General features: G+C 39.3%; 1 protein-coding gene across 17 annotated transcripts in view; it reads left to right on the top strand.

Annotated features, from left to right (window-relative positions):
- RCBTB2 (RCC1 and BTB domain containing protein 2) overlaps positions 1-19,859 on the top strand; it is a 57,317-nt gene that overhangs the window by 2,891 nt on the left and 34,567 nt on the right. For 14 of the 17 annotated variants that reach the window (XM_087886263.1, XM_087886261.1, XM_034426873.3 and 11 more), the window contains 6 exons: positions 309-437; positions 885-1,035; positions 4,436-4,602; positions 8,706-8,864; positions 14,853-14,960; positions 16,399-16,541. In XM_087886263.1, coding sequence (XP_087742389.1) covers positions 309-437; positions 885-1,035; positions 4,436-4,602; positions 8,706-8,864; positions 14,853-14,960; positions 16,399-16,541 — 857 coding nt within the window. The remainder of the gene's footprint in view (positions 1-308; positions 438-884; positions 1,036-4,435; positions 4,603-8,705; positions 8,865-14,852; positions 14,961-16,398; positions 16,542-19,859) is intronic. The other 3 variants (XM_034426876.3, XM_087886270.1, XM_087886299.1) reach the window with 2 other exon arrangements.

Raw genomic sequence — 19,859 nt, 5'->3', positions numbered from 1 at the left:
CTCTACTAGCATTGATGAAGTTATTAGTTTGGCAGTGAAATGTCTGGAAGAAAGCAGCCTAGCTTAGAGCATACCAAGGACCCTACAGTTCAATGCTGAGCTACAAATATTGCTTTTTATAGAAATTTGTCCCTCAGCTAATCTTAATTTGACTCATTAAACTGCATTGTTTCCACAGAGTTAGGAAGTTACAGTACACAGTTATCCCAAAATTTGCCAAGTCTGAACTATCTCATACTTGTATAAGTTTGGGCAGCAGTATAACAGATTATGCAATATCTGTATATACTATATTTTTACCGAAACAGAAGATGCTGGATGTTGGGAAATGGCCATTATTTGCTCTCCACTCTCAAGAGGAATTGAAGTTAATTCGTCAGGTTTGCGTATTTGGCAGTGCTGGCAATGAAGTTCTTTATGCAACTGAAAATGATGAGGTAATTTTTGAAGATATAACAGTGAATAGCTATTTGTCTTGGTATCGACTTTATCTTTAGTTGTTCATGATTCCATACAAATTTGAAGCTTGACATGCCAAGAATCTTTGCATGCACATTTGTTTTAAGATTTGGAAGGCATGAGACTTCTCTGCCTTGCTTAATATGTAGCTTTTCCCCAGGTCTAACACAAAAAAGAATAAATATACTATATTGTACATCTGTTAAATAAGTCTCACTTCCATGATGTTTATTATAAATTTTATACTTGATGTACACTTTTGGTTTCCTTTAGGGCAGAATACATGGCAGAAATGTGGCTGAAATATATATCCTCAAATATGTAAACTCAAAATTCATTATAAATGCATTTTGGGTGTTTTTAAATATTTTAATTATATATGCTTATAAAAGTATTTTGGTACTGACAGTATCATTGTGTAATAGGTTTTTGCTTTAGGCACTAACTGCAGCGGAAGTTTGGGAATTGGTGATGTACAGAGCAGCATTGAACCTCGAAGAATAAATATTTTATGTGGCAAAAAATTAGCTTCCCTCAGTTATGGAAGTGGACCTCATGTTGTTCTGGCTACTACTGGTATGTTATATGGCTCTTGCTATGGTTATTTTATTAATATATTACTTGGAAAGGTTTTTTCTTTTTAAAATAACAATATTATTAAGAAAGGAAAGCTAAGAAATTCTGGGGAGATGCTGAAATTACTTTTCTTTAAATGATAAAGTAGATGGGGTTCTTATACAATTGGGTACTTAGAGCTTAGTTGTTAGAATAGTACATGGAAGGGATGTACAAATAATCCTTGACTTGTACTTAAAATTGGGACTGTAATTTCTGTTGCTAAACAATGCAATGATTAAATGAGTCACACCCTATTGTATTACTTTTATGCTGTGAGTATTACGAGAATCCAGTTTAACCCATTGATTTGTCAGAAGCCCTGAGAAGGTCGCACATGACAATCATCTAACTCTGGGACACTGCAGCCATTGTAAATATAATGCTGGCTGCTAAGTGCCTGAACTTTAATTGTGTGAATGCTGCATGAGTTGTAAGGGTGAGGACTGGTCATAAAATCATTTTTTTCAACACCGTCATAACTTCAAACAGTCATAAAACAAATGGTCATAAGTTAAGGACTACTTGTAATAACACTTAGCAATTTGCTTTTAAATGTCACATGGCTAAGAAATATTCAAAATTTGTAATAAAACAACTTGTATGACAGGCAAGCTATGAATTTTAGGATATATTTATTCTATAGCTGTACATATTCTTCATTAAATGTTACAAAACATCATGAGAAATGAAATGTGTTTATACCTCAAAACACATCAAAAATCAAGCAAGTCTATACAATCTGACTAGGTTCAAAGTTTCAAATATTGTTTCTGTTTGCCCTAGAATTTTGGTCAATGGGAGATGCTGAAAATACATTATTTTGTTAAAGTCCCTCTTTATAAATGTATGTAAAAGATATGTGTGCTTGGATACAGCAGCAAGGTATTAGATGGGATATAAACAACAATAAATAATTGATTGAATATAATGCATCCTGTACCTAGTGATATTAGGGAAGCAATTAGGAGGTAGTAGATTGGACTACAAAGACATTAGAGAATGGAAAAAAAACAATATAGCAGTATTGTATGAACGTAACTTCTTTCTAGATAATTAACTTTTTATCCAAATTTCCTTGGAACATTCTAGAAATGAGCTATATTTGATGGGCTCTGAAAGGTTCCCTCTCAAGGTTTACAAGGAACAATGAACAGGCTCTGCTTATAAGATCATTGTAGTTGCTGAGCTGTGCTTCATTATCTTGATACTGTTCAATTTTAACAGTTATAGTAATAGCACTTAAACTTACATATATATACTTCATAGTGCTTTACAGCCCTCTCTGAGCGATTTGCAGAGACAGCATATTGCCCTCAACAATCTATCAACCTCAGAAGGATGGAAGGCTGAGTCAACCTTAAGTCGGTCAGAATCTAACTCCTAGCTGTGGGCAGAGTTAGCCTGCAGTTATGCATTCTGGCCACTGTGTTATACTTTAAAAAATTAAAAATATTAAAATGATATTTCTGTTGAGTTATTTAAATTTATTTAGAGAAATCTCTGAATAAAGGAGAGATCGTGAAATAACCACTTGTTCTCCAGTCTAGATGATTAATCTAGTTAATGACAAGCTAGCCGCCTAGGCTGAATAGTAAATTGCATCAGTTCTAGTTTCAATACTGTTGCTACCAGTACATGTAGGATTCATAACATGCTGCCATTTCTGTTTGCATTCTTTCTTTCATTGCAAAATCTTCAGAGATTGGTTTACATTGATTTGATGGATGCTGGTTTCTATCAGACCATCTGAGCAGATCATCAGAAATTTCTTCATTTTGCAATAAAGGAATTTGCCTTCCATTGCCTTAAGTGTTTGCATGTTTAATGGCTATTGGCAGTTTTCCTTATCTTGTTTTTACTAACAGTCCCTTGAGTGAAGAAGCTATCCATATTACAGCTATCTTGACTCTACTGGATCACCTGCACTTTTATGTCAACTATGAGAGGTCACTACTGACCAACTTGCACTACATATTCTCCAAAGTCTCAAATTAGTTCCCTAGTCAATTAACCTGTTCTTACTGGTTGATAAAGTACTGATGCCCTATGCTCTTGAATTGTGATTAATGGTAATACAATCACTTTGAATCCATTTGCAGAAGTTGATCTTGGGCTATATTGTGATGATTATGGATGTTCAGAATGCCAGTTTTCAGATATGATCACTGCAGTGTTGGTTTATAATATACTTTTCTCCACAAGCTTACCAAGCACTGTTTCAACTCAACTGTTTACTTTGTTTCATCACATTTGTAGAGCAACATGAATCAAATGCTTCCATGCTTCATGTAAGATCCATTTGGATTCTTAACTTCTGTACCTGGACAAGCCTTGGACCAGACCTTTAGGGAATGCTTTCCCATACTGTTTCGTTATTTGGACAAATGCTATAGGCCATCTGCCCAGTTTCATAATAATAAAACGGTTGTGAAAATTAGTCACTATTGATTAATTATCATAGTTTTTATTTGGAATAGAGCCAGTTATTTAAAATGGTTACCTATATTTGCATGTCACAAAAGTATGTGCATAGGTCACTTAGCTAAACTTTTTCACCATTATCTGTGGACCTGAACAATATCAATGTCACTTGCAAGTTCATAAAGTATTCAGTTTTCTGACATATGTACCACAACTATTAGATCAGATGTCAAACTTTGTGTGACACTATTGCCTAGATAGGGTGTAGTTAAGGCCTAATTGTCAGATAACTGCAGCTTACTAGATATCTATATAAGTGATGTACAAAGAAGTGAAGAACAGGCAGTATATGTGAAATTCTAGTTCTTCAAAGTATAATCTTTCTATATTTCCCGTTCAAGCATTATGTCTAAATTAGAGTTATGATGGTGGCCTTAAGGAACTTAGGTAACTCAAAGTAAATCTTTGAGGTATATGCCCCAAAGAAGGAATCTTTCAGGTCTGTCAAATGTAGTTTAGCTGTAGAACGTTCTGATGATATCTGTGCAGCTGGTAACAAGCCCTTTGAAGCCAGTGTGGGGAAAAGCTTTGATGTTTGGATCTTTTTAATAAGAATGAGATAATAAAAGAGAAAGCAGATAGTCACACTATTTTGTATATCATGTAAAAGAAATTCCACTTCAAGGATAACAATATTTGAATATTGATTGGTTTACAGACATCATTCCCTTCTCAGCCTGCCATCTACTCTGTTTATTTGTTTCAACCGTTATTATATTGATTAATGTTAGCAAAGGGTTCGTTTTTCATTTTTTTGTGATTTATGTAATTATTTCACAATGAAGGAAAATCATCTTGTTATTCATTGTGAAAAAGATAGCTTGTAATGTAGCCAATTTTTATATCAGCCTTTCAAAATTATTTTCTTATATTATAGAGGGAGAAGTATATGCTTGGGGTCATAATGCTTACAGTCAACTGGGAAATGGAACAACCAGTCACAGCTACATTCCTTGCCAAATCTCCACCAACTTGGTAAACAAAAAAGTAATTGAAGTTGCCTGTGGCTCACATCATTCAATGGTATTGACTGCTGATGGTGAGGTGAGAAGAATTATTGTAATTCTGTGCAAGTTGCTTTTGAATTTTGTATCAATTTTATTTTTTAATATAATTTTTAACAAAGTTAAAAGATATGAAAAATGAAGAAAAATCAAAGAGAAGAAAAATGTGTTGAAAACAATAGAAAGTGAAGGTGCTTAAAGAAGCTACTTTCAATCTTTACACCAATTAGATTTACTTGATTCCATTTCCCCTTTCAAAATAACGTCGTGTAATTTCCTTCTTCCATATATAGCCCTTTTTAAATGGTTAAATCCAGAAATCACCAGTTCATGTTTTTCCATTTTCAGGAAGAAAAAACATAAGGGGGGAGTTTTATATAAAATTTTTAAAACAGCAAGAATTCAATGTTAAAACTTAAAGGTAAAGGATTCCCCTTTCCAGTCGTGTCCTACTCAAGGGGGCAATACTCATCTCTAATTCTTAGCCGAGAGAGCCAGTGTTGCCCAAAGACGCTGCTGTGGTCATGTGGCCAGCATGACTATATGCCAAAGCACATGGAACACTCTTACCTTCCCACTGAAGTATCTATTTATCTATTCACATTTGTATTGCTAGGTGGGCAGGACTTCAAACAAATAAGAAGAGCTCGGTGCTTGGGTCTCAAATCGAGACTGTCAGCTTTCTCAGCCATCATACCCCCACAGCGTTAAAACTAATGACTTCTAATTCCTTAATGCTGTCATTTTTGTGGTCCTTAATTACCTAAGCATTGATTTTTATTCTTTCTGATAAAAATATGAACAAGGTATAACTCTGTTGGAGCAAGTGGTTCATTTTTTAGCTATAACCAGGAAGGCGGAATTTTTTTAACATGCTGTGCTGTACTATCTTTACAATATATAGGAAGGTACTGCACATGCTTAAAAAAATATAAAAAAATGTACTGTATATGTTCCAGTTCAATTGCTTCCATATCATAATTCTACAAATGCATTGCTTTTCTATTGAAAGTAAAATTGTAACCACACTTCAGGAATCTTACAGTAGTGCTATTTTTCAAATCTCCATTCTCAGAGTTATACCAAATTATTGGAACAATGATCATCGTTCTACTTCATAGAACTGGCACTTACCCGTCTGTTATTTTATTTATTTTATTTATTTATTTATTTTTCATATTTGTATACCGCCCTACTCCCGAGGGACTCAGGGCGGTGAACAGCCATAAATAAATACAAAGACATACAAAAGTTAAAAACTATTAAAAAACAGATTAAATAATTTAGGTTTAGGTTCAAAGATTAAAACATCCAAATTTATCTAAAAGAGATTTAAAACCCAATTTAAAAGCCAATTTAAAGGCCAATTTAAAAGGGAGAGTTAGGCCAGACCAAAAACGTTGGAATAAAAACGTTTTTAGGGCGCGGCGGAAGATGCGTAGGTCTTGGATCCTCTGTATCTCTGGGGGGAGCTCGTTCCAGATGGCAGGTGCCCCACAGAGAAGGCTCTCCCCCTGGGGGCCGCCAGTCGACATTGTTTGGCTGACGGCACCCCGAGGAGCCCCTCTCTATGGGAACGAACTGATCGGTGAGAGGCTACTGGTGGCAGGAGGCGGTCTCGTAAGTACCCTGGTCCTGAGCCATGGAGCGCTCTAAAGGTAGTAACCAAAACCTTGAAGCGCACCCGGAAGACCACCGGGAGCCAGTGCAGCTCGCGCAGGAGGGGTCACATGAGAGCGCCACATTGCTCCCGTCACCACCCGCGCGGCCGCATTCTGGACCAGTTGGAGTCTCCGGGTGCTTCTCAAGGGGAGCCCCATGTAGAGAGCATTACAATAATCCAGGCGTGAGGTGACAAGGGCATGAATGACCGTGCGTAACGAGTCCCGATCCAGAAAGGGACGCAACTGGCGAATCAGGCGAACCTGATAAAAAGTCCTCCTGGCCACGGCCGTCATATGCTCTTCTAAAGACAGCCGCGAGTCTAGGAGGATGCCCAAGTTGCGAATCCCATCTGTGGGGGCCAACGACTCGCCCCCAATAGTCAGAGATGGTGCCAACTGACTATATCGGGACGACGGAAACCACAGCCACTCGGTCTTGGATGGGTTGAGCCTGAGTCTGTTCCTCCCCATCCAGATCCGTACGGCCTCCAGGCACCAGGAGATCACCTCGAGGGCATCATTGGGGTGGTCTGGGGTGGAGATGTACAGCTGGGTGTCATCAGCGTACTGATGGTACTTCACCCCAAAGCCACAGATGATCTCACCCAGCGGCTTCACATAAATGTTGAACAGAAGGGGCGAGAGGACCGATCCTTGCGGCACCCCACATATAAGGGGCCTCGGGGTCGACCTCTGCCCCCCTGTCAACACAGACTGCGACCGGTCAGAGAGAAAGGAGGAGAACCACTGTAAAACAGTGCCCCCCACCCCCAACCCTTCCAACCGGTGCAGCATGATATCATGGTCGATGGTATCAAAAGCCGCTGAGAGGTCTAATAGGACCAGGACAGAGGAGCAACCCCTGTCCCGAGCCCTCCAGAGATCATCAACCAATGCGACCAATGCTGTCTCTGTGCTGTACCCGGGCCTGAAGCCTGACTGGAACGGATCTAGATAATTCGATTCATCCAGGTACTGAGGCAGTTGTCGTGCAACCACACTCTCAACAACCTTCGCAACAAAGCGAAGGTTGGAGACAGGACGATAATTTGCTAATACAGCTGGGTCCAGGGAGGGCTTCTTGAGGAGGGGCCTCACCACCGCCTCTTTCAAGGCGGCGGGAAAGACACCCTCACTCAAAGAAGCATTTATAATCTCCTGGAGCCAGCCTCACGTCACCTCGCGGGAGGCCAGTACCAACCAGGAGGGACACGGGTCCAATAAACATGTGGTCGCATTTAGTCTGTTCAGTATTCTGTCCACGCTTTCGGGAGTCACAGGATCAAACTCTTCCCAAATAATATTCTCAGGACCTGCCCTTGTCATCTCCCCTGGATCAACCCAGTCAGAGTCCAGCTGTTCCCGAATCTGAGCGATTTTGTCATACAGATATTGTACAAAATCCTCAGCTCTACCCTCCAAGGGGTCTTCCCGCGCCCCTTGGTGGAGCAGGGAGCGGGTCACCCTAAACAGGGCGGCTGGGCGATTATCTGATGACGCAATAAGAGCAGAAAAGTAGTTACTCTTCTCTACTCTTATCGCCACTAGGTAATTCTTAGTATGAGATATTACCAGTGTCCGGTCGGATTCAGAACGACTAGCCCTCCAACTGCTCTCTAGGCGTCTTTTCCGGCACTTCATCTCCCTCAGCTCCTAGTATACCAAGGAGCCAGGTGAGACCGGCGCCGGGTCAGAGGCCGCAAAGGCACGACTCGGTCTAAAGCTCCAGCCGCCGCCCTATCCCAGGCGGCCACTAAGTCCCAGCCGAGTCGTGTGCCAGAACCTCAAGAAATGGCCCAAGCTCCATCTGGAATCTCTCAGGATCCATCAGGCGCCTGGGGCGGAACCACCTTTTTTGTAGCCGGTACCTTTCAACTCCATTTTAGATAGACTTTTTATAGGTCTTTTTTCCCCATTGGCTCAGCATAAGTGGACTGTTTAAACGTAGGTCAGAATTAGACTTAACCAGATAAACCTATATACTCAGTTAGGAAGTCTGTGAACTGGAAAATAAATGCATCTGCATGCAGTTTTGGGAAGAGACACCTTTGATTTAAGGAGTTGCAAGATTGCTGCAGACTCTGAAGCATCTTGTTGACTTCAAATGTGAAACATGAATAATTAAGCAGCATTAATTTTATGTACCAATAATTGAATTTTTTTATAGTAGGTAAAAATATTTGAATTTTTTTGACTGAAGCATTAGTTGCAAATACTTTTGTATTACTTTTATTTCAATATTATTTTTGTACTTTAAGACATGATAATTAAATAACATAGTTTTCTAGGGAAAAGGTACTAGAAATGTTGACAGAAATCTGTCCACAAAAAAAGACATGTTTTATTCCATGCACAAAACACAATAGATCTGCATGGAGTTGAGTCCATATCAGTTAGCATTCTTTCTTTGTGCTATTTTTATGAAAACAAATGTATTTCTAGAATGGCATATCAGTCTGTTACTAGTTTATTTTTGCAGGTGTATTCATGGGGTTATAATAATTCAGGACAAATTGGATCTGGTTCAACAGCCAATCAGCCTATTCCTCGAAGAGTTACTGGCTGCTTACAAAACAAGATAGCAATTAACATTGCTTGTGGTCAGATGTGCTCAATGGCTGTGATAGAAAATGGTGAGGTAAGGTATTGTTCTGTATTACAGACCTTATTTTTTTAACATGCGAAGCCTTATGTGCTAAATTGTTCATGGTGCCTGTCTCTTCAATTATTAATCAATGGAGCCAATTAAGAAGAATTATATGTCAAAACTATATGCTGAATTCTAAGATAATAGAATTTAGATATTAGCTAACTTTCTAAAGTTTCATAAACAAAAATAGTAATTTTTTTTATATGAGATTTAAATGGACACCCAGTACTATTGCATAAGAAGTGTCACCATCAGTAAATAGGGTTTCTCATGCTCTTGTTGAGACTCGTGAATTAAATCAAAAGAAATCTGGTTAGTCTTGCTCTCAGGAAAAATTCTAATGAAGGATAAGAGTGGTTATACTTACATTTCAGTGGTGGGTTCCAACCGGTTCGCACCGGTTCGGGCAATCCGGTAGCGATAATTTGTTGTCGGTCGTGGAACTGGTAAAGATGGCTGGCTGGCCACGCCCCCGAACTGGTTCCCCGGTCGCCACTTGCCCCACCCGCTTGCCCTGCCCGGGCGGCAGAGCAGACTGTGTGGCACTTGCACATGCGCACAGTCTGCTCTGCAGCTTGCCTGACTAAACTGCCTTCCCATGTGGTGCCTGCCCTGTACCCCAACTGAGTTGCCTCTTCAGGTAAGTATGCAAGTCGCGCTAGCCCCCTCCCCCGGTCCCTGTTGCTTGCCATGGCCCCTCCTACTGTCTCTGCTGGGCTCGCGTGCCTGGCTAAGCTGCCACGGCCCAGCCCAGCTCCATTCCAGGCCATGCTGCCTGTGGCCTAGCTTGCTACGCCCCCCCCCCATCCCGCCGGGCTTGCGATCTTACCTTCTTCCTCCCATGGCTGGTGGTAGATGGGAAGGCAAGTCAGCACTCACGAGGAACCACTCCTCAGCCCCAGCCATGCGTTTTATGCAATAGCTTTTCATTCCAAGCAGCCTGAGCTTGAAAAAACAAGGAACCAAAGAGCGGTTCCTTGTGGGCGCTGAAAATACCGGCCTTCAACCTGGCTGTTTCTCTGTGCCAGGCTTTCTGGATGGGTCCCCAAAACACAGTGCTGCAAAAAACTCTCTCTCTCTCTCCCAGCAAGAGAGCAGGGGAGAGAAAGCAGCTTGCCGGAGAACACGTGAAGGGCTCCATGTCATCTCCAAGTCAGTGGCTGCTGCTTCTGTCCCCTGCTGCTGCTTGCCTGGGAGAGAAAAACTTTCAGAGCATTAAACAAAGGTAAAAGGGAAGCAGGGGGAGGGGGGGAGAAAGAGGCTTTAATTTGCTTTGCATCGGAGGCTGGAGGCTTTTTGTTTTCATTCGCTCCGTGTTCCTCCTTTATGCAAAAAAAAAAAAAAAAAAGCCAGATCTGATCTGGAGCGGAATGTTATTAGAAGCAATGCTGTCAGCTTGGAGCATTTCATTTCAGTCTTCAACTGGGCAATGAATTGAACCTACTCCCCTAAAACAGATGCAATGTGGGTTATTTGTTTGCTTTAGCAACATGGATTGCTTTCCTAGGGCAGGAGTCTCCAACCTTGGCAACTTTGAGATTTGTGGACTTCAACTCCCAGAGTTCCTCAGCCAGCTTTGCTTTGCTGGCTAAGGAACTCTGGGAGCTTTGCTGGCTGAGGAATTATGGGAGTTGAAGTCCACAAGTCCAAAAGTTTCCAAGGTTGGAGACCTCTGCCCTAGACCACTTTAGGAGCAAAGTGGTGGGTTTTGCTGGCATTTAAGGAGGAAAGGAAAGGAGGGAGGAAGAGAAAAGAGAGAGAAAAAGGAAGGAAGGAAGGGAGAGAGAGAGAAAGAAAAAGAAAGAAAGGAAGGACCACAAACTCTGGCACTAGACATGGCTTCAGAAGATGCTTTGAAACAGGATAGCAATCTAGGGCTGGAAGGGATCTTGGAGGCCATCTAGTCCAACCCCCTGCTCCAGCAGGAAACCTTATATCGTCTAGATTGTTTTGGTGCCTCCAACAGAGAGGAAAATTGCCAGAAAGGAGAAGGAGTACTAGGTCAAGGCTGCCATGCAGAGGAAGGCAGAGATAGTCCTTGACTTATGACCACAATTGAGCCCAAAATTTTGGTTGCTAAACAAGAGCGTTGTTAAGTGAGTTTCACCACATTTTACTCAATCCATGACCTCTCCTGGCTCTTAACAGTCATGTGCAGGCTAGGTAGGGAAGAATATCTGAAGGTCTGTGTAATGTTCTAAAGGTATAGAAGTTATAGTTAAATGTGTGACAGAAATTCTGGGTGTGTTTTTCCAAATGTAGTAAGTGAGGTTGAATGTGTATAGTTTTAAAAGAGCTCTCTGTGTGTATACATACAGATACAGTATATATAGTAGATAATGTATCCTTTTGTGTGCCTATATACACTCTATACTATGTAATATGTATGTACACATATGGCATATGTACATAGGATTAAATAGTATATTTTGGATGTTCAGTAGTAGTAAATAAATAGACAGGGAAATTGTATCTCGTTGAGGCCTTTGAGGTGAGGAGAGGCCAGGCATCCTAACCCTAACCCTTGACATGAGTGATGTCAAGTTGGCCACGCCCACCCGGTCACATGACCACCAAAACACGCCCACAGAACCGGTAGTAAAAAAATTTGGAACCCACCCCTGTTACATTTCCTTCTGGATGCTTTTGGTTGTATTTTCTCCCTTCATCTCTGTTTTTGTTGTCTTTTTTACAGTTCAAATGATGGAGCCCAAACTGGCTTCTGAACTGAAACATCCAGCAGCCCTTCTGCCTTTCAAGGGCTGTTTGCTCATATTCAGTGATGCGGTGGATGTGATGTGCCGGTGCCTGGAGGCTGTGAGGGTCTGGATGGGAGTCAACAGGCTCAGACTTAACCCAGACAAGACTGAATGGCTGTGGATATTGCCTCCTAAAGACTATGTTGACTGTCCATCCTTGGTTCTGGGGGAGGAGAAATTGTCCCCCTCAGAACGGGCTCGCAATTTGGGTGTCCTCCTAGACTCACAGCTAAGATTAGAGCAACATCTGACAGCTGTGGTTAGGGGGACCTTTGCACAGGTTCGCCTAGTGCACCAATTGCGACCCTACTTGGATTGGGAGTCTCTCTTCACGGTCACTTATGCCCTTGTCACCTCACGGTTAGATTATTGCAACGCGCTCTACATGGGGCTACCCTTGAAAAATGTTCGGAGACTACAGTTGGTCCAGAACACAGCCGTGCGGGCTGTCATGGGTACACCTAGGTACACCCACATTACACCAATTCTTCGCGAGCTGCACTGGCTCCCTATTGGTCTCCGGTCACAATTCAAGGTGTTGGTTATTACCTTTAAAGCCCTACATGGCTCAGGGCCAGGTTATCTTCGAGACCACCTTCTACCGCATAGCTCCCAGCGACCGGTAAAATCCCATAGAGTTGGTCTCCTCCGGGTCCCATCAGCTAAACAATGCTGGCTGGCAGGCCCATGGGGGAGGGCCTTCTCTGTGGGTGCCCCAGCTCTCTGGAACCAGTTACCTCCTGAGGTCCGGACCATCCCCACCCTATTGGCCTTCTGAAAAGCGGTGAAGACCTGGCTTTTCTGGCAGGGCTGGGGCCGTTGATCTCGCTCGCGAGATCCGGCCATGAATGGTATGAATGAGTTTTAATGTTTTTAATTTTTAAATGTTTTTTATTAGGATTTTAAATGTATTGTGAGCCGCCCTGAGTCTTCAGAGAGGGGCGGCATATAAATTGAATTAAATTGAAAAAATTGAAAATTCCTCCTTTTTCCTATCTCTTGATAATTACTCAAATGTTTGCCTCCCTTCTGTCACAGCCTCAGAATAGTTTTCCCTTTTTATATGAATATATTCTGTTTCTGTTTGGATTTGACTCTTTCTCTCTTTAACCATTCCATTTCTTTTCTTATTCCCCTCTTCTTTGCTGTACTTGGAATTCATTAGTCAGAAGTTTTGGTATAAAGTGTTTTAGATACAGTTATACCTCATTTAATGTTGATTGGTTCAGCAACTCTTCAAAGTCTATCCAAAGAGACTCAAAAGTCCTGGCCATTATAGCAGCTACATGGTTATGTAGTTATCCTTTCCCTCATTACTTTCCACTCATGCATTCAATGCACCCACTTTCCCTCCCTTTGCTTGCACCCACTGCAACCTCCTTCCTGTACTTATGCCAGACTTTAGCATTCTCCTCACTAACTCGCACACAACCTAAGCCAGGCATCCCAGGGCCTTCTCCATCCTTCCTGTGGCACCCTCATATTCCCTCTGCTTTCCCTTTAATCACTTGTCTTGGATTGCAATAGCAACAGGGACTGCTTGGTTTGCTTTGCAACCATATTGCAACAGCAGTCCTAATTGCCATTGTTATTTGAGGACTCCCAGAATACAGAATAAATCAGATGCCTTAATCTAAATCATTTGGACAATACCTCTCCTCCCCCCTCCCTTGTTGTGTAATGTGGGCTAGTGACCTTTAGGTTGTGACACATACCTGAACTTTCATGAATCTCTGGATTTCAGCTAGGAAGTTTCAACCTTATCATTATATTTTCCAAGAATTAATATAAAGAGAATGTATTTTGTGCTGCTAAATCTGTATAGTAAATTGGAAAGATAGTTTTAATTGAGATAGTATTAGCATTTTATCTTGATATAATTCAATAGAAATAATGAAGGTTAAGTTCTGAATAATTAATTAAAAGTTGTTGTAGACTGGAAATTAAATAGATATATTACAGGTTTTATTTACCATATTAAGTATATGGGACAAATAGTTTTGAGTAGTCTTGGTTTATCCTTCCACTATGCTCCTTGAAAAACTAACACTTGCTTAGATGTCTGTCTGACTTCCTGTCTCAGTTGTTGAATGTATGATAGGTAGCCTTTGCTTGATTGCAACCAGTGTAAATTGGAGCAAATTGTTTATAAAATGCACTTCAGTATTTGGTTGCCCCCGGTTTGCACCGGTTCTATAGAACCGGTAGTAAAACTGGCGGGACGCTCCGCCCACTGACCCTGACGTCATAAAAACGCTTCTGCGCTTGCGCAGAAGAGCGCGCAAACAAAGTTCGCATGCACGGCCCAGTTGCAAACCGGTAGTAAAGATAATTAGAACCCACCCCTGATGCACTTATATAGATGTTATAGATGTTGAATTAGTTTCAAGTTAGATTCCACTAATTCATCATTCAGTTTAATACTTTCTTAAACTTAAAAGAGGTCTAGCAGTCATGTGGCAATTTTATTCTTCTGACTCAAACCTCTGATTCAGATTTTCATGAGATGCTGTCATCTGAACATCATGAAGACCAAAGTAGTTTGTAGAATTGGGCTGCCTCCTATAAAGATGGACTGTTCATAGGGAAGCTAGCAAAGATAATTTACTATATGGAGCTTTTAAACAGCTATTGACTTATACATTTATGTACTTTGTTATGATGATTGACTTTATGTTCTTCGTTGTGGTTTTAAAAAAAAAAAAAAAGTAGTTGAGAAATGACACCTCTTTCTCTAAGATTCTTATGGCCTATCACTCTTATCTGAAGGACACCAGAGATAATGGGAAGGGAGAACAAGAAAAACCACTATCTAGGTAAAAACTAGTTCCTAAAGCATCAAGCTGCCATTTTCACCGATGCAGTGTTGGAGTTGAAAGAGAGTGTTTAAGGATAAAAATATTCAAGCTGTTTGCCACCTTGAATCAGTTGAGATTTCCCTGAGCATGAGACAATTTATTATCCCCACCCCCCACCCCGGTTAAGAAAGGACAGGTGTTTTAATGTTAGCCTGATCTCAGGTATTTTAATATCTCCATACAGGACAATATTGTTACTGTTTTACATAAATGAAGAGTAAAATATGTAGCAAAAAATCATACATAAAATTACTCTAATTTACAGATCAATTTTAATGGTGTGTGTGTGTTATTTTTATATGCTTTATGTTGATTTATATGTACACCCACATACTAACTAGATTTATCTCCTTTTTAAGGTTTATGTTTGGGGTTATAATGGTAATGGTCAGCTTGGATTAGGCAATGGTGGCAATCAGCCGACACCATGCAGAATAGCAGCTTTACAAGGCATCCACGTGCAAAGGGTATGTTTTCAGCATCTTCAGATCCTAATTGCTAATTACTGGGATTTCTGATGTATCCAAAACATTAGTTACAAACTAATAGCAAATTGTAAATAATTTAAATATTAGTTTTCATTTGTACTATTTTTATATTTTGCATCTTTATTTCATATTTTAGCTGATACTAGCCATTTTAAATATTGAGATGAATAGAAAGTATAAGTAAAATTCAGTTAGATGTCTTATGTATTGAAAACAAAGTGATATTGCCAATAACTTAATGAGTTGTCCAGTGCTTGCAGAAATAAGAATCTGAAAGAGTTGGAAGGCAAGATTAGCTCAAGGTCACCCAGCTGGCTTTGTGCTTAAGACAGGACTAGAATTCAGTTTCCTGTTTTTAGCCTGATGTCTTATCCACCATGCCAAACTGGCTCTCTTTCATAAATATATTTATTTGTTTGTTTATTTGTTTTGTCTCTCACCTTTATTATTTTTATAAATAACCCAAGGCAGCAAACATATCCAAACATACCTTCCCCCTCCTATTTCCCCATCCTGTGAGGTGGGTTGTTCTGAGGGAGCGTGGCTGGCCCAAAATCAACCAGTTGGTTTTCATGGCTTAGGCAGGACTTGAAGTTGCATACAACATCCACACATTTAAAACCATTGCAGCATCCCCAGAGTCATGTAATAATATGATTCAGCCACTTGGCAACTGATGTTTTTACAACAGTTGTAGTATGTTGGGGTACAAAATCAGCATTTCAACCTCCTCAGTTGGGTTCCAACAATGGAGTCAGTGGAGGAAGCTGGATTCATTTAATGACTTAGTGATTCATTTAGTGACTGTGACGAAAAAGATCATAGAATTGGGAACAGTCACATGATTACTCACATAATGACCATATTGCTTAACAATGAAGTTCCAATCCCAATTGTGGTTGTAAATCAAGGTCTTATAGGTTGTACTAGAAAGAACAAAGCTGACATAAATATTTAGTAGATTAAATGCCTCCTAATTTCCGCTCTTCCTCATAATTCTTGATTTCATTCTTGGCCTGGATATTGCCCGTTTGGCAACCTCTTTAGTGCATCTTCCCCAGCTTTATGGGAACATCACACTCTGAAATCCAGCAAGAAGATAGCCAAAGTTTGGCTTGCTTATTTTGGAATTAGGGAGGATGGTTGATCTCTCTTAAGTAAGGTTAATGAATCAACCTACATGTTTTATTATCTGCCCATCTGCTTTTGAGACAAGAAGCTCAGTGTACCTCACAGTTAGGCACAGCTCTTATGAGCAACTTTGATTTTTTTGAAAATGATTCAACTATACTTTATTTTTTATTTTGTTTTTCAAAAATGCAATTAAAGAAATTGGATGTTTTTTCCTATCTTTTCATGGAATCAGAAAAAAAACATAATTTCTGAATAATAGAACGTAATTCTTTTTCTTTTCTAGATTGCCTGCGGCTATGCACATACACTAGTGTTAACAGATGAAGGCCATATCTATGCCTGGGGAGCCAATTCTTATGGCCAGCTGGGAACTGGCAATAGGAGTAACCAGTTACACCCTGTGCTGGTCACAATACATCAAGACAGGTACAGTTCTGTTCATCTTGACTCAATCGGACAAGTTTTACGCTGTAAGAATGCTTCTAGCTTTAAACATTAGGCAAGGACCTAAGAAAAAATACTTGTTACTGAATTGTTTGTCTGTCTGATTCTAAGGCAGCTACAATCACATAAAATAACTTCTAGCAGACAAAAATGGCCATTCGATGTTAAGTTATATCTTTTGATAGTTTTCTGTGCTTCCCAACTGCTCTGCAGAACCAATTACTAATTCTTGTGAATTAGTAATTATTTATATACAAGGTTATATTCTCTGTTTTTATCCCCTAAATATGATCCAAATCATAGCTATCTCAATTTGTTAATAAAAAAGATTAAAACAAAAATAAGCAATAGTAGTACAAAAATAGTAGTAAAGAAAATACAACTAGTCTTGACTTAAGACCACAATTGAGCATATAATATATGTTGCTAAGCGAGAAATTTGTTAAGTGAGTTTTGTCCCATTTTATGACTTTCCTTGCCACATTACTTAAGTGATTAACTGCAATCACTGCAGTTGTTAAATTAGTAACATGGTTGTTAAGTGAATCTGATTTCCCTATTGATTTTGCTCAGCAAAAGTCACAAAAGATGGTCACATGCCCCCTGGACACTGCAGCCGTCATAAATATGAACCAGTTGTCAAGCATCCGAATGTAAATCATGTGACCATCAGGATGCTACAGTGGTCATAAATAGGGTCTGGTGGCTCAGCAGACTGATAGCATTGTGATTAACACCAGCTGTCTGCAATTACTGTAAGTTCGAATCTCACCAGGCTGAAGGTTGACTCAGCCTTCCATCCTTTCTAAGGTAGGTAAATTGAGGACCCAGTTTGTGGGGGCAATAAGCTGACTTTGTATAAATATACTAAAGTATGAAGGCTATTGCTTAACGCATTGTAAGCTGCTCTGAGTCCCCGGAGAAGGGCGGCATATAAATCAAAAAATTTTTTAAAAATGTGAAAAATGGTCATAAGTCACTTTATTATATACATTTTATTATACATATATTATACATATTATATAAAATTCTATACATAATTTTTCATTTATTTATTGTGTCATGTTTATGTAGTGTATATTGGAGGTAGTGACCTTTCGAGAGGTGTGTGGAACGAAATTTCATTTTAATGTATGCCGATTAGTGTACATTTAAAGTGACAATAAAGTTATTCTAAGTTCTAAAATAAGAGTTAGTGATTAGGCATAAAGCAAAGGTATTTATAAACTTATTTTCTGAAGTTGAAAAGAAATCTCTAGCCATATTGACCAAAAACAATTTTTACTTTGTGTTAATGTTGTATAATACTGACAATTAACAAATTTTATTTCAGCTTGGTATTTTGCCTTGAGTGAGGTCATATAGGTAGTCCTTGACTTACGACCACAATTGGAATTGAAACTTCTATTGCTAAGTGATATGGTCATTACGTGAGTTGTACCCAACTTTACGACCTTTTTTGCCATGGTCATCAAGTAAATCCAGCTTACCCATTGACTTTACTTCTCAAAAGCATCCTAGGAAGGTCAGTTGGTGATCACAGGACACTGAGATGTTGCAACCATCATAACTGCATGCCAGTTGCCATGTGCACAAATTTTGATGACTACGAGGGACACTATCATGGTCATAAGTACAACAACTGGTTGTGGGTCATGTTTTTCAGCTCTGTCTTTACTTTGAACAATCATGAATTGTTGTAAGTCCAGGACTGCCTGTAATGTCTTCCAATAAAAGTCATTCTTGCTTAACAATGGTAATTGGAACTGGAATTTCTGTCGCTAAAGCAATGCAGTTGTAAAGAATGATCTCACATGGCTATTCTGCGTAGTGATGGCAGTCCCTGATTACCATTGTAAAGGAAATCATTACAGACTGTTAAGCAAGGACCTCACATGACCATTACTTCTGACTTCCTGCAGGTTTCCCCATTGAAGCCAGCAGGGAAGGTTGTTAATCATGATCATGTTCTGGGCTTTCTTTCATAACTTCCGCTAATATTCCAGCAATTTTTTCTAGTAAATTCTCTCCTTTTTCTTCCTCTATGTTTTGGAACCTTAAGTAAAAATCTGCCCTCTCCATCTCAAGCTGTATAATTGTCTTTTCCTGGCTTTTATCTGTAGTTGTAAGTCTGTAGTCTATCTCCAACTTTTTCTCTGTCACTTCTGCTTTCTCTTCCACTGTTATCAATCTTTTTCATTTCTTCCCATCATTTCTTTCATTTCCTTAAGGTCATCATGCATTGCTTGTATCATGCTTTTTAATTCCATGTTGGTTTTGTCTTGTTGTTTCTGCTACTTTTTGTGCTGCGGAGCTTGATGCTGCTGTTACTGATGGTGATGATAAATGTTGTGGTTGCTTCTTCATTTTAATTTTTACTTTCAAATCGCCCAATTTATAATCCAAATTTCATAAATCAATATTTATAATCCACGTTTATTGTCCTGGTCACCACAAATCTTCAGGTTCTTGATACCCTAATCCATACGTTTAAAAAATGATATTAACAAAACCAAACACTAATGTTCCTCCTAAAGGGAAACTGAAATAAGAAAAAAGAAAAGAAAAAGAAAATCCAGGCAGTGGAAGAAAAAAGAAAAGAAAAAAAATACTAACTGCCAAAAAGAAGTTTTAATAATCAAGAAATAAAAGCAAGAAGTCCAGCGGTCAGCCAAAAAATATAAAAAACCCAACTATAAAAAAGAGAGTAAAGAAAAAATATAAATGAATAAAAAATAAAAATCTGGTTATCGAAATGCAATAAAAAAACAATAAGTAGAAGAAAAAAGAGTAGTTATCCCAAATACAAAATATTAAATATCAAGAAATGCAAAATCCAAAAAAGGAAAAAGAAAGAAAGAAAAATACAATATCCAAATTTTAGCTTTTCCACATTTCAGGTTTTAAACAGAAAAAAATAGAGGAAAGGAAGAGAAAAGATCCAAAAATTTGCACTCCAGGTAGTCAGCAAAAATAATTTATCAGCAGATAATATATAGACAGGGAAAAAAAACAATTCCAACAAAGTAGTCTTTGAACTATTACTCAGTTGTTAATCTTTTTTCTTCTTCCCCTTCTCCACTTTTACTCTCACTGAGTCATAAAACAGTTTATCTCAAGGTCATTTGTTCATTCCACACTTCCTCAAAAAAAAGAGGATTTTTTTTTTGCCACTAGATGGCACTGTATATCTTCACAACTTTTTTTCTCTGATCTAAAGTCTATTCGTTCTGCATTAGACCTTTCCGGTTTCTAATTAAAAGTCCAAAAACCATCCAGATTTCAATCTAAATTCACTCT

Source organism: Pantherophis guttatus, chromosome 1, assembly GCF_059756535.1.
Source record: "Pantherophis guttatus breed Tessera chromosome 1, ASM5975653v1, whole genome shotgun sequence".
Lineage (NCBI taxonomy): Eukaryota > Metazoa > Chordata > Lepidosauria > Squamata > Colubridae > Pantherophis > Pantherophis guttatus.
Note: the sequence above shows the minus strand (reverse complement) of the source record. Positions and strands in the feature narration are given on the sequence as shown.